Source organism: Genypterus blacodes, unplaced genomic scaffold (genome assembly GCF_046128005.1).
Source record: "Genypterus blacodes isolate CSIRO-AG114 ecotype Tasmania unplaced genomic scaffold, CSIRO-AGI_Gbla_v1 ptg000067l_1, whole genome shotgun sequence".
Taxonomy (NCBI): Eukaryota; Metazoa; Chordata; class Actinopteri; order Ophidiiformes; family Ophidiidae; genus Genypterus; species Genypterus blacodes.
The window spans coordinates 14,075,089-14,088,198 of record NW_027466879.1 but is presented as its reverse complement, the minus strand read 5'-3'; the positions used below and the strand labels follow the sequence as shown (position 1 = coordinate 14,088,198).

Genomic DNA, 13,110 nt, shown 5'->3' with positions numbered 1-13,110 from the left:
TTTCATTTAAAGACACCAGTCATGTGTTACAGTTTACTGAATACATGAGGCTGGATGAAATATATAGTCACATTTAAATGATCCCTTACTACAAACAATCCACACTGTGGGTCATGAGGTTTTTGTTTAACCCTCAGCTGGTCTCCTTCTGGTGGGAAGGCAGCAGGGGGAACATTCTGGGAAAAGGATGGCCCAGGAAAAAGGAAAAAATGACATCTTTTCATTTAAAAGTTGAGACTGGGCCTAACACACTTTAGTTTAACACAGCCCACGCAGCAACCAGTTCAGAATGGGCGCACAGAGCTCCAACTTATCCTGATGAAAACATCAATACTGTTGCTATTTTGGAGCAATAAAAAGGCGCTCCTCATTCGGTTAAACGGACTTGGCAGCCACTCAATGTTGTACTTGACTTGTAACGGCCAATGACAGCGAGACAGCTGGAAGAAAATGTGTCCTAAAGAACTGTCAGCTGGCCCGGGCAAGACTCTCACATCTGGAGGACCTCAGAGACAACACAGCCAGGCTTCATTGTCTTACAGAGGGGAACAAATTAGCCGCTACCATCAGCCAGTTAGCTAGTTAGTTAGCATTGTGAGTTAGCGAGCTAGCTGTTTAGCCTGCTAACGCGCCGCTGGCGGGGTGTAATTCTCGGGTTATGGCGGTATACAGCGTGTCACCCTGCGCACTTTACCGATGACGTCCGAGAATGCGTGTTTTAACACAGCAGCCACGCCGGGAGTGACCCCAGCAAAGACGGCTCCGGCATGACGGCAGGGTGTCTGACAGACAGGCAGGCAGGCAGGCAGGCAGCATGCACTGGGGACCCGACACTCCAACCCCCCCCCCCCCCTACCCGGATCAGTCACGACGGTCCTCCGCGCATTTTGACAAGACGATTAAAACACACGGGTGCATTTTGGGCGCCGGGTGACGATCACGTACCATTCTCTTCACCGTTGAGACTCAGGGAGCGCTGCGTCGTGGCGTTGATCCATCTATCGGCGCTGATCTCGGTTAGCCTTGGAAGGAAAGCCCGGTGGACGTTAGAGAGATCCGTTTCGGCTGCAGCTCCAACGGAAGGTTGCTTTTTCATAATTGTGCGACTCCAGACTGACGCTGCATGACGAGCCGGCTGACTCAGCCAGCACACACGGTCACATGGCCGAGCCGAGGCGGAGCCAGGGGCCACATGTGCTTTGTTTTAGTCCGCAATACACTGAAAACCAGCAAAAAGCTTTGTTACACCGCCCTGAAGCCGGATAAAACACAAATGAAAGGAGAGCTTCAGTTGCTATAAAATATCAACTGCTCGACTTGTTGTGGTTTAGAAAAATACCTCCAACAGTTAAAATCCACATTCCACGTGTGATCTATAAGCTTAAATCTATTCCACGAGTATAGTTCATCAATGACCAGTAGGATCACTAACTGTTACGAATATTTAGTTAGATATCAAAGGCCATTATTGATGAAGTCATGGAGGAATAATGGAGGCTGCCTGGACCAAGAGCAAACCTAAAATACTGAAAAGAAACGAAGGCAAATTATTCAGCGATGACAGAAATTTAATATGCAATAATTTGACAGTAAACTCAAATTAGTTCAGTACATGTATATGATTGGGATGACATTTTCCCTTTAAACCTGAGGAAGTAAACAATGATGTGAACACAGGCCCATTGTGACACAACTAATCTTATCTCACCCTATATTTTAGGATTTAACAGCCACTTCCATTTAATACTTCCTCAACTGGAAACCTACTAGCTGCTGAATCCATTTAAAGATTGAATTGATTAAAGCTGTCTGTTTGGCTGCCGACTACCTCCAGGAACAGAAAACCCTCTTAATTGTTTGAGAACTTCTCTTTTAATAGACTTTATATTAACTCTGTTGTTTCCCCTTAGGCAAAGAAACCAGGTCAGTGCTTCTCTACAGAGCTGCTCTCCACCTTTCTACCAGATTCTTTGCCCTTGATTAATAGAATTTGAACAGTGAGAAGAACAAAAACATACAAAACAAGTACGTTTTGTAAATTTAATATAAGGTATTAAATGAAAACCATTTAATCAATTATACAAACAGCTTACACAGAAACCCCAAATCAGTTAAAAAGTTACGAGTGTGTCAGCTAAGAGCCCCTGACCTTCCAACGATGAAATAATTACCAAGCTAAATATTATAAAGTGCTTTCTCATTGTATATATGCAATCATCAAGGCATCTTTGAGAGGTGGTCACAAAAGATTTCCGAATATGAATCTTAAAAGCACTTTGAGGGATCAAAAACCTCTTGTCCCATCTACATAAAAACTCACATCAGTCAAGTCTTTTTTTATAAACAAACATTCCCTTGCTTTGCAAATTTAATATTCAAATGTAAAAAAAAAACACTCCAGCAGTTAAGTCCTTGTTCAACAGGGTGAGTCAGCATCTTTCACTTATGGGGCTGTCAGTTCTTCCCTCTGTGGAAACAAGACGGGAAAAAGGGCGTCAATTCCTCTTTATGTATGGGTTCACTGTCTTCAAAAGACAGACACAAACATGACGTCACTTAAAAAGGGGGGTTGTCATTTGCAATGCCTTGTGCAGATAACAATGAATGACCAGGAGTATACCAAGCACAAATACCAAACACAAAGAACACATCCCACATCCATTCCACAACTCTCCCAGGTTAACCACAAGCAATGGGCAAGCAGAGAGCAACATGAACGTTTCCATAACTGCAGATGGAAAAGATGGGTGTATGGAGAAAACAGACAGTGACACACAAACACTTAATAAAACAAACTGCACACATAAAGAGATGAAGTTAACAGCGAAGGCAGGTGGTATTCCAGGTCCACTTTGGAATGTGGCTGAAAAGGTCATACAGGAAAATGATTTAGGTCTATCGGAATTTCAGATTCGTAATCATCTGGGGACATCTAGTGGTCAACTGATGCTTAACACCATGTACTCCACCTGGAGTGTTTAGGATAAGATAAGATAAAATAAAAGTTTATTATCCCGGGGGAAATCACTGTGCTTGTTTAGTTTCACAATGTATTGTAAAAACAACAACAAGTCCTCCGAGTTCTTCATTATTAAATTTTGGCCGAGTCTTTGAATAGCTATTGGACCCTGGAAATCAGAGTTAAAAGGTTAAAAGAAAAATCAAAAAGGGATTAAGTGCAGTAGTAAGCAAACAATTCAACACTGATGCAGGGTCAGGTCTATGTTGGAGGGAAGCACACCTGGTAGCAAAGGCTCCCTGGATGAGTCCAAGACCTGGTGAAGATGAAGAGGGGTGAGAAATTCCATCCCTTTACTCCTCTTTCTCCCTCTCTCACACACAAGCACATTTATATATCCATACAACTTTGCCTCTGAATTTCAATGCTGAATCAATAATAGCGAACCAAAGCACGTCATAAGCCTTATATTGATTTTCTACGATCCACGTCACTTTTGGATTCAGTTAGTGACACTGTATTATCCAAATCAGCTTGCAGAGAATTTCAACTCATGAGATGATTAACATTTACGAGTTTACATAATGCGTAATATTAAGTGTTCTTATCTAGTGTGTAGTTTTTGTCATAACCAACACACAAGGCAATACCTTTAACATAAAGGTAAGGACATACAGTAACTGGACATACAGTAACATACAGTGACTTTGAGGAGGCAAAGCAGCAAGGAAACAGGACTGAAAAGGAAACGGACCATTTTCATTGAACTGGTAAGGTGCTTCTTTCATTATGTTATTCACAGACAGGTAGGTACTGAAGGACATCAAGCTTGAATGTGTTAGTAAGCTGTCGAGTGCATATTCCTTATGTATACAGTATATTACATTCTATCTATACCATGAGCCTTCCTGTAATAGTTGATTTTTGGTACTTTATCTTAGACCATTAACTGTCTAACTTTTATGTCACAGACAGAAAGAACATAAATAGATTAATATGAAATTCACTGTGGCAATACGGCCAACAAGCCACACTGCTGCCCCAAAACTGTATAGAATCCCTTTAAATGCTCTCACCTCATAGGTGGTTCCTAACCAGAACTTTTTCATCTCTCCCCTGCACCCTGCGACCACAGCCGAGGTTATCAGCGTGAAGGGCACCAAGTAGAGCAGAGCAGGCTGGCCCATCCCGGACAACAGCATCACAGCAAACGTCACAATGATTCCTACCAGGTACGCTAGAGGAAGAGTTATACAGGAGACACGCACGCACACAAAAGGAAGAGACAAGGTAAACGCAAAGCTTCCAACACACGCGTGTCAGTAATTCAATCCAGGCGGTAAGTAACTGGGGAAAAAAACAGGGACATCTAGTGGACAACACATTGACCGACACTCAACATGTTTTCACCAAGCAAAAAACGATTTATAGCAATTTCAACACTTGTACATATACATACGTACATACATACATATGTGCACTCTGGCATATCTGTCTCTGCTTCTCTCTGTAATCTCCAAGTCTGTATATGGCAATGTGTTACACACATGGACCCAACTAACAGAACCGTGACAATCTGGCTTCACTCATATGACTCAGGTAAAGGACACAATTATTCATCACCAACATTGCTACTATACTCAACCCATCTATATAAGTCACTGGATCGAGTCACCCTTTCCCCATCTCCTTACGTATTTTATCCAAATGTGTATCACATTCCCTAGGTCCTAATCAATATTTCCTTCCTTTTCCCCCCTTTCTCTCGTTTCCTTCCTTCACTCTATATAAAAAAGGAAAATCAAATACCTATTACCATTGTCATGTAAAATGCTTCTTTCAATAAAAACATTCAACAAAACATTTAAGTGGACAATGTGTGTATGCATGTCTTTAGATTTCAATTATTTCTCAAGCTGAATTTGTTTGAGATCGATGTTAAAGTGTGGTACTGTGTGTTTGTAAAATAAGTCAGTTGAGCTGTGAGGTACCTGTGCAGCAACTGAGAAAGTAGATCTTCTTTCTGCTGTTAATCCAAACGTCAAACCTGCTGCAGTACGATACCAGGAGACCTGTTGGACCAGACGAGCATGTGGATGTATGAGGAAACAAACTCGTGTTCCGCATCGATTACAGCATTGTGCTTAAGATGCCAACAGATCAACACAGTTTGTGAAACAAATAAGTCAGTATGAACATCCATCACCGTCACAGTTCAGTACTCATTTTCTTCACTTGTGTGGAATAATCAATTTTCTATTATTGTAAAATCAGTGAATGACTAGCTATTTACTACATACTTCATGACTATGGCCAACCTCTTGAGAAACTTTTTCTTAACTGAATTTTTGTATTGTAGAAATAAATCAAGTCAATAGCTCTAAACTCTACTCTAAACTACTGTTGGTATGACGATGGTTGCCGTCTCGTCCCCCTGTGTATCATTACAGGAAGTGTTCACCCATGATGATGTTCTAATGTCACCTGGAATAATGATGTCGCCGTAGCCCAGAATGGAGAACTGTATCCCACAGAGGTTCTGAGCCCAAGCTGTCAACCGTGGGACACGCATGACCACTGGCAGCTGAGGAAACAAAGTCAAGAATCAAATGGTGTATAAAATATGCTGTTGTAAATTGACAAACTAAACCAAGCTCAACCAAGAGGGAAAGGTTGTCATCAGAGGAGTGGAGCAACTGTGATTGTATGGCTGTCACTGGCGCTGATCTAATGGATTAATTTACTCTTCAATTGAGATTACAACTAAATTTAGTTTAAATATGAGTGATTCATTGTGTGCACGACAGTAATCCATAACAAATTCCTTTCTGTTCTCAAGGGTTTGGTTTGAAATGAACATTACTGACTCGTTTACACTATTTACGATTAAAGCAATTTAATTCAGTTGCCATCGTTGTGATTCTATTACAGTTGGCTGCCAATCAGATCTACTTGTTATCGTTTGTGACTGCTTGCTGTTTTCCAGCTTAAATCAGCTTGAAAACATGCAGACTTTCACACTCACAACACCTTGTCGAATGCATGTGCTTCAGCGGAACAATCGGTCAGGTAAAACATGGAAACACGGTGAACACTGTAATACAGAATCTTGCGAACCCCTTAGTTGAGGTCAAATCCACATTCCATTCGAACAAAAGCACGACTACACTGCTCATAAACTTAATCAGCGGACAGGAGAGGAACTCTTGTACAAACACAGCAAAGAAGGCCATAATCTATAAATGAGAGTAAGTTAGAAAAATAGTCTCATTCAAGTGCATATAGTGCCTTTTAATGAAAGACCACACCGCAAAACCCCGACACCATATCACCCAAAGGCATTAATGCAGCACAGGAGGAAGCCTAGCAGCCCCCAGCAGCTGATCATCATGTGATGGGTCTGGATGTTTGTTTCACATTTTGTGAACTGCCTATGGGAAGGCTGAAGCTGACTGGAAGAGCCTTGATTTCATGACACAGTTGATGCCCATACCAATAAAGTACAATTATACATTTATCATGTATAAACATAAACAGTATGAACACCAAGAGTGGATACACTTTGGCAACACGCTTGTTGTTGTTGTTATGTCCCAATCAAATAATTCAAAGAATCTCAATTGCTATTTCAGCTAGACTATCCTGTTTTTGTAAGAATGTCTACATTATGTTGCTTCTTCTTATATTTGGTCATTTTTGCCATCAACCTAATTTGAACAATATATGATTAAGCAAACATGGCCTCGCTGACAGCTTGTTTACTGTATTTTGGATGTAGTATGTGTAGCATGTGTCCGTCTACACATGAGGATGTTTCTCAGATCAACACATCTACAGTCACCACCCCCACTCACTACAATGGAAGACCAAAAAAATGGAGAGCATGGGTAACAAGGCAGGCCTTACTTTCTCAGACGGAGGCTGGGGTTCAGCGGGGATCTCCACCATGTTACCTTGTGTCTATGACATAGAGCCCACCCATCCCCAGCGCATAGTTAGTCAATCGGTCTATGAGACCACCCAGGGAATAAACAAGCACATCAGCCAGGTTGTTAATGAAGCCAATACAAACTTCAGGGAATTCCACCAAAATGACATTCTTATTGTACAGTACAGTACCTACTCCCATAGTTGCACATACAAATTGCCTTCTACTTGTCAAGTACTGATTTATTCACAGGGTGGTGTTTCTGTTGCCAGGGAACCACTGTTAGGTTTTACAAAAGGTTTTAGGTACCCATATTAAGCTCCAGAGATAAAACATTAATTTGCCTCTTTCCTAATTCAACATTGTTGAGAAACGTCTAGTGTAGTATAAATAGTGAGTGTTCTCAATTATCTCAAAGCGGTAATTTGAGAGAGATCTTTTGGTGGAGCTCCTCCTTAAGACAGGAGCTTAAGCAGGGGGACGTACCTTCTCTCCAGACGCATCCGGACCTAAGGCAACCTGCACCATAATGCTAACTCCATTCTGTAGACAGATATGAGGAGGGAAATAGAGGTTAAAAACATGCCAAGACTTCACATAATACACAGTATGAATCCTTAAATTTCATAAAAAGGATCATACAACATAGTACTGCAACAAAAGAGCTTCAGATTGATTTCTTTTTCAATAACAGCAGGTTTCAGTATAGTGTTAAAAGCACCCATTAGCTTTGCGCTCAAACAATGTTCAACGCATTCTCATTACATCGCCACATGTCAGCAGGCTAGAAAAACCCACTGGAGCGTAAGAAAGGAGCTGAACTCAAGGGGATTACCGATGAATGGCAGTGTGTGAAATCTCTACATCTCCTGCTAGGTGATACTGGGAATAAACAACGAAGAAAATGCCACGGATTCTTTTACAGGGTTGTGCGGATCAATACCTTCGTGAAGAAAGGAGTGATGAAGACAAAGAAGACATCGTACAAAAGCAGGAGGCTCAGCAGAATCACGCAGATCTGTGAGATAGTGGAAAAACAAGAGCTTGCATCGGATTTCAAAAATTACAATAAACATTTGTTCTCTGTGACAAAATGTCCTAGAAATATTATATCCTGGAAAAAGTATGGATGACATGCTGTGTTAATAACTAAAGCATGAGCAGATGAAAAGAAAGGAAGTTTAAATGTGAATTGTTAAGTGTGTTCGGCGTGTGTGAAGCACGAGGTGTCAGTTTCGGTTTAGAAGTACCTTGAAGTTTGACAGGGAAATAGTCTTCATGAAGTTGAGACAGAATGCAATGCCGAGGAGGTCCTGCAAGATCCAGATCCATCTGCAAGTACACAAACAACGTCTCTGTTTTGCGATCGGATAGAGCAAGGAGCAATAGATTTTCTTCGTGCTTCAAAAACATGTTGTGTTAATAATGTCAGTGAATTGTTATCAGACAAAAGAGGCAGAATTCGGTGACACAATATGATCATGTGATGCTCTCTCGTTTGCCTCTCGTTTGAGAGTAGTGATGCTCTTCAAGGCGCTCACAGCAACATCTAAAAATAACGAGCCACTTCAGCTGCAACATGTACTCTGTCAACACGGCCAGGTGTGTGGGGGAGGCGAGGTCATAACCTACTGTTTCACTTTCATATACAACAACAACTATTGAGCTGGGTGTTGCAAGGTCAAAAGGACTGCTTCTCTGGTGTGTGTGTGTGTGTGTGTGTGTGTGTGTGTGTGTGTGTGTGTGTGTGTGTGTGTGTGTGTGTGTGTGTGTGTGTGTGTGTGTGTGTGTGTGTGTGTGTGTGTGTGTGTGTACAATGTTTCTTTTAAACCAAGGCGCATCTCCTCCTCTGCCACAGTCCTTCCATCCGACGTGACTCAGGCATGTCTAAGTATGAAAGTGAAAGAGACAGGATTGTGCGTGTGCGTTTACTGACAGTACCTGTCTTCATTCCTGTAGACGCCCCAAATGACAGCAACAGTAATGCACACTGCCGCCAGTATAAGAGATCTCAGTGAGAAGGTCTTGCTTTTGATCGAGAAACTAGAGACACACAGACAGGAAACAAGAGAGACATGCCAATCTTAGAGAGGAAAGCAACATTCACCACAGTTTTCACATCCTCTGCAATCCACAACGTCACCTTAATGGCCGTCTGTGGCTGCAAAAAAGAAATGGAGCATTTGTTTTTGGTGTTTTTTGTACAGCAGATCAGCACCTTTTACTGACCAACATCTATTCAGGGTGATACGTTTCATTCTCTGTGCAGTGATGACGGTCACAAGAATTCCATGCATTCAAAATACTATTCTGTTCTGCAAGTATACATGAAGTGTGCCAAATTGCAGTATGAGGTAGGCTGAAATTAATTTACAATAACATAATCTAGGTCTGTTACATGAAGTAAGGATATTTAGATTCAAACCAATCCTTGTTATAATGTATAAATTGAAGTGTTAGTGTGCATGCAAACACACTGAGTCTCATATCGCAATTAATATCGCAGAATAGTTGTCTGTAAAGAGTCTGTGTGTTTGTTTTCATACCTAACAGTACCACATCCGAGTAGGTCCATCACTGCATCTAGACAGCTAAACAGTGCTGTGGCTGATGCAAGGCAGAATACGACAATAATGAAGTAGACTGTGGAAAAAAGGAAAAAAACACACATAGGGATAATTGTCAGGTATAATTATTTTGTGAAATAGCTGTGAGCACTTCCCAAGTTGTCCACTTTACCAAGTATGTTGTAGAAGTAGTACATGAGGACCAGCATCCCACACATCAGGGCAACCAAGATAACCACTCTGAGAGGAGAGTAGAGAGAAAGCTCCCCGCTGTCTGCTTTGTGTTCTCCTCCTGCACCTCCCAGACTAGCACTCAATCGCTCTCTGCCACAACCACAAAACACTTGTTGGCTTCTTGAATGCATTTGAAGCCCACTGTTTATAAAAGAATTTGGAATACACTTTGAGATGATGTATCAAAGAAGTATTTCACCTCTCAGACGCCCCGCACCAGCAGCCGCCCATGACAACTGTGAAAATGGCAATCAGCAGCATGACTCCAATGCTTGGATCAAGCTTTTGGTATGGTGGAGCGTACATCTGCGCCTGCATCCCTTCACCAAACATCTGAGGTCATGAACAAACAATAAACATTTTAGTTTTTTTTCTGTTTCTCTCTTTCGCTCTATCACAACCTATGAACCTATGTGCATGAATAAGTGTGAAAACGAGTGTTAGGAGGGTGGCCTGGACTGGTCAGTAAACCCCCCCCCCCCTTAATCTATATTTAAAGTTGGTGTGGAAACATTTAATTTTATTCAAAATGACATATCTATCTATCTATCTATCTATCTATCTATCTATCTATCTATATAGTCTGTTAGGTGTTTTGTCTGAACTCCTCCAACATAACACGATAACATTATCATTGTGACATGTACCAAAGGTTTTACATAAGGTTACATTTTTCAAGTGTTTCCCTGGTGGAATTAAACTGAACACTTTACATAGTGTGAGTCACAAAGCAACAGGAAGAACTGCAATCACTATTTAAGCATATATGGAAGTAAATATCTGATTAGCCATTTAACAGAATAACACACATGCTGCTATCTGTCACCGACCTGCTGCGCACCAAGGAAGTCCCTGTACCTCATGAGAGCCAGAGGAATACGGACTTTGGCATACTCAGAGTCATTGGCTGATGGAGTGACCTGAAAAGAAAGATCGACGGAGAGACAGGAGAGAACGATAACTCTTCTACCATACAAAGAACAAACTATAACTTATTTGTGGGACACAAAAACCAGGAGTTATTGCGTAAAGGATGAGTTAACTATTTAAAAGCCAAGATTCTTTATCCTACCAAGGATTTGTTGCTGGCAATGAGCAATGCTTTAGCCCCCAGGCCCTGAGCGACTTGAGCTTTCTGGCTGAATTCACAGTCCCCTCTCATCACAACCAAGGCTTTGCCCTTTACCATCTCTGGACTGACACCTGAGGCGTCACACAGCACAGTGGAGATCAAATTCATCAGTGGATACTGCCCCTGGAGAAGTAAAGACATGAATAATCATTTGAATACTATTGTTCACACTATTAACTGTATGTTGATCACTTCCATCCGACAGCAATCACTCATGTCTTAGGTGTGAGAATTGTATATTCATCCATCCATCCATCCATCCTCTATACCTGCTTATGAAGGGCTGGAAACTATGCCAGCACCCACTGGGTGGGGGGCAGTGTACATCCTACATAGCTGATCAGTTTAGCACAAGACCAAAGTATTGAACACTTGCAGGGAGAGGCACAAAATGAAGCCAAATTGTGCCAAATGGCCGAGGTTGAGTGTGTGAGAGTAACACACGGAGACAAAGAAACTCAATCAAGCATACAGATAGCGTTTTGAGTTTCAAATCTAGCTACCGTGCAAACATTTGGAGAGTAAGAGGAAATTGGAGCACCAGGGGGAAACCCACACACACACACACACACATACCAACAGATCAAGCAAACTGTACAGGCAGAAGCAGATTTGCTGGTTTTGTGTCTATTAATGCAAAATCTAGCACTTACAGCAGCATCCAGGGTTTCTGAGAGCGGAGTCCACGAGTGATTGTGAACAATACAGTAGTCCATATTTCTACTGCCATTGGAGATGTGCAAGATGGCCTCTTGGCAGTTCATCTGTTGGGAGGGAGAATGGATTTCTTCAGCTCCACACAGAAATGTAAAATGAAAGCAGCAAAACAAGCTCCCCTGTTTGTCTCTGCGAGTTTCACTTGTGTAAATAAATTATAATGAGGAACTAAGCCAAGCTGCCTGGGAAGAAGAAGAAGAAGTTATTTGATAACTTAACTAACATAAGTATGTTGACAAAATGTCCCTGTGATCATTCGATGGACTTTAAAACAAATAAACAAACGGGTCCTGGTTAGTGACGCAATATAGGAACTTTTAGGAGGGGTACCTGTGTACAAAAATGGATTTTGATAGTGAAATTAAAGCCCATTTATTCACGGAATCAACACAAACTAAATCAAAACAACTAGCTAACACTCGGGTTGAGCCTAATGTTGCAGCTAGCTTTAGCGCGTTCACATCGATGACTCGGCGACAACACAACATAGTACTCGCTCCAGAGAAACCCAAATACATTTCTTTTCAGTGCGAAGTAAATGGTGGAACTTTAAAGATCAATGGCGGACATACGTAAGAGTTCTCCGGCGTTAAGCGCAGCTGTCAGGCCCCAAATTAGCTTTCAGTTATTAGCTTTTACTTATTAGCTTTCAAGTCACTGTCGTCCATCAACTTACCTGCGATGCCATGAAAACAACACACAACACAAAGATTCTGACGGCTTTCTCCATTTTGACAACATTCGTCTGTTCACCGCTTGACACAGCACAAACATAAAGTCTTTGACACTCGGCGTAAAGGCACTTTTAAACGGCCCTTTCTTTAGCTGAAGAGAGCGCCGTTCATTTCTGCTGCCAGTCTGCCGCTTCCTGGATGGACTCGTGACAAAGATGAGCTGTAATACACGCGCGCGCGCACACGTTGTTAATGACATCATTAACGCACACTACTTTGCACGCACGCGCACACGCATTACTTTATTTGGAGATGTTGTTAATTACGTCATTGACACACACTACTTTGAAAATCATAAATGACGTAACACACACACGCAAAGTTGATGGGTGAAGACGGTGAAAGGTCAAGGGGATAATGTTTTGCTTAGGCAGCCTTTAATGGCCTTATTAACCACTGAATGAAGAGATTTGCAAGAAAATGTAAGCGACTAAGACTTAATGACAGCAGTGTTTCAGTGGGGAGGGTGACATAAAGCCCATTGACGAAATATTATGATAAAAGTGCTTTTGGAAGGAAATGAAAGGATGTTCACCTCTTTGATTGCCAGACGACGCCTGCTCCTACATTGGAAATCCCTCACCCCTCCCTCTATTTCGCAATGGCTTTAGGATACAATGACCTTTCTTAGACTCGAGAAAATCAAATACACTATGAGGAACCACACTGATAAATTCTATCAGCGATGGCAACCTTTCCTCTCCTATTTCACAGATCTACAGGCTATGCCAGACCAGAGACTGAATACCAGAACACAGATCAGTTCCTCTTTATTTTATTTTATCATTTTATTTTGCATTTCAGGCAGTCCAGGACGGGGTTGTGTGAATGCAGGGTTG

The 13,110-nt window shown here is 41.7% G+C and overlaps 2 protein-coding genes across 6 annotated transcripts in view; both read right to left on the bottom strand.

The window, feature by feature from the left end:
- The window catches only part of trpm7 (transient receptor potential cation channel, subfamily M, member 7), a 31,564-nt gene extending 30,481 nt beyond the window's left edge, over positions 1-1,083 (bottom strand). For all 3 annotated transcript variants that reach the window (XM_076155302.1, XM_076155303.1, XM_076155305.1), the window contains exon 1: positions 946-1,083. In XM_076155302.1, the coding sequence (XP_076011417.1) occupies positions 946-948 (3 nt within the window). In that variant the 5' untranslated portion in view covers positions 949-1,083. The remainder of the gene's footprint in view (positions 1-945) is intronic.
- Positions 1,084-1,547: 464 nt separating this feature from the next.
- On the bottom strand, positions 1,548-12,431 carry sppl2a (signal peptide peptidase like 2A). 3 transcript variants are annotated; one of them, XM_076155592.1, is made up of 17 exons: positions 12,214-12,431; positions 11,474-11,584; positions 10,761-10,943; positions 10,519-10,608; positions 9,888-10,021; positions 9,627-9,778; positions 9,434-9,530; positions 8,829-8,930; positions 8,138-8,219; positions 7,831-7,905; positions 7,374-7,430; positions 6,866-6,919; positions 5,444-5,543; positions 4,951-5,031; positions 4,036-4,196; positions 3,242-3,275; positions 1,548-2,467 (listed from the first exon to the last, which is right to left on the bottom strand). In XM_076155592.1, the coding sequence occupies exons 1-17, from the start codon at positions 12,265-12,267 to the stop codon at positions 2,430-2,432; spliced, it is 1,605 nt and encodes a 534-aa protein (XP_076011707.1). In that variant the 5' UTR covers positions 12,268-12,431; the 3' UTR covers positions 1,548-2,429. The 3 variants fall into 3 exon arrangements, with proteins under 3 accessions (XP_076011707.1, XP_076011708.1, XP_076011711.1); XM_076155593.1 differs by lacking the exon at positions 3,242-3,275; XM_076155596.1 differs by lacking the exon at positions 6,866-6,919.
- Between the last annotated feature and the right edge of the window lie 679 nt (positions 12,432-13,110).

Coding starts and splice junctions, on each gene's coding strand:
- sppl2a (XM_076155592.1), bottom strand. CDS start 12,267: ATGGAGAAAGCCGTCAGAATCTTTGTGTTGTGTGTTGTTTTCATGGCA. Junction 10,944..11,473: donor CAGAAACCCTGGATGCTGCT/GTAAGTGCTAGA, acceptor TTACTTCTCCAG/GGGCAGTATCCACTGATGAA. Junction 9,531..9,626: donor CTACTTCTACAACATACTTG/GTAAAGTGGACA, acceptor TTTTTTCCACAG/TCTACTTCATTATTGTCGTA.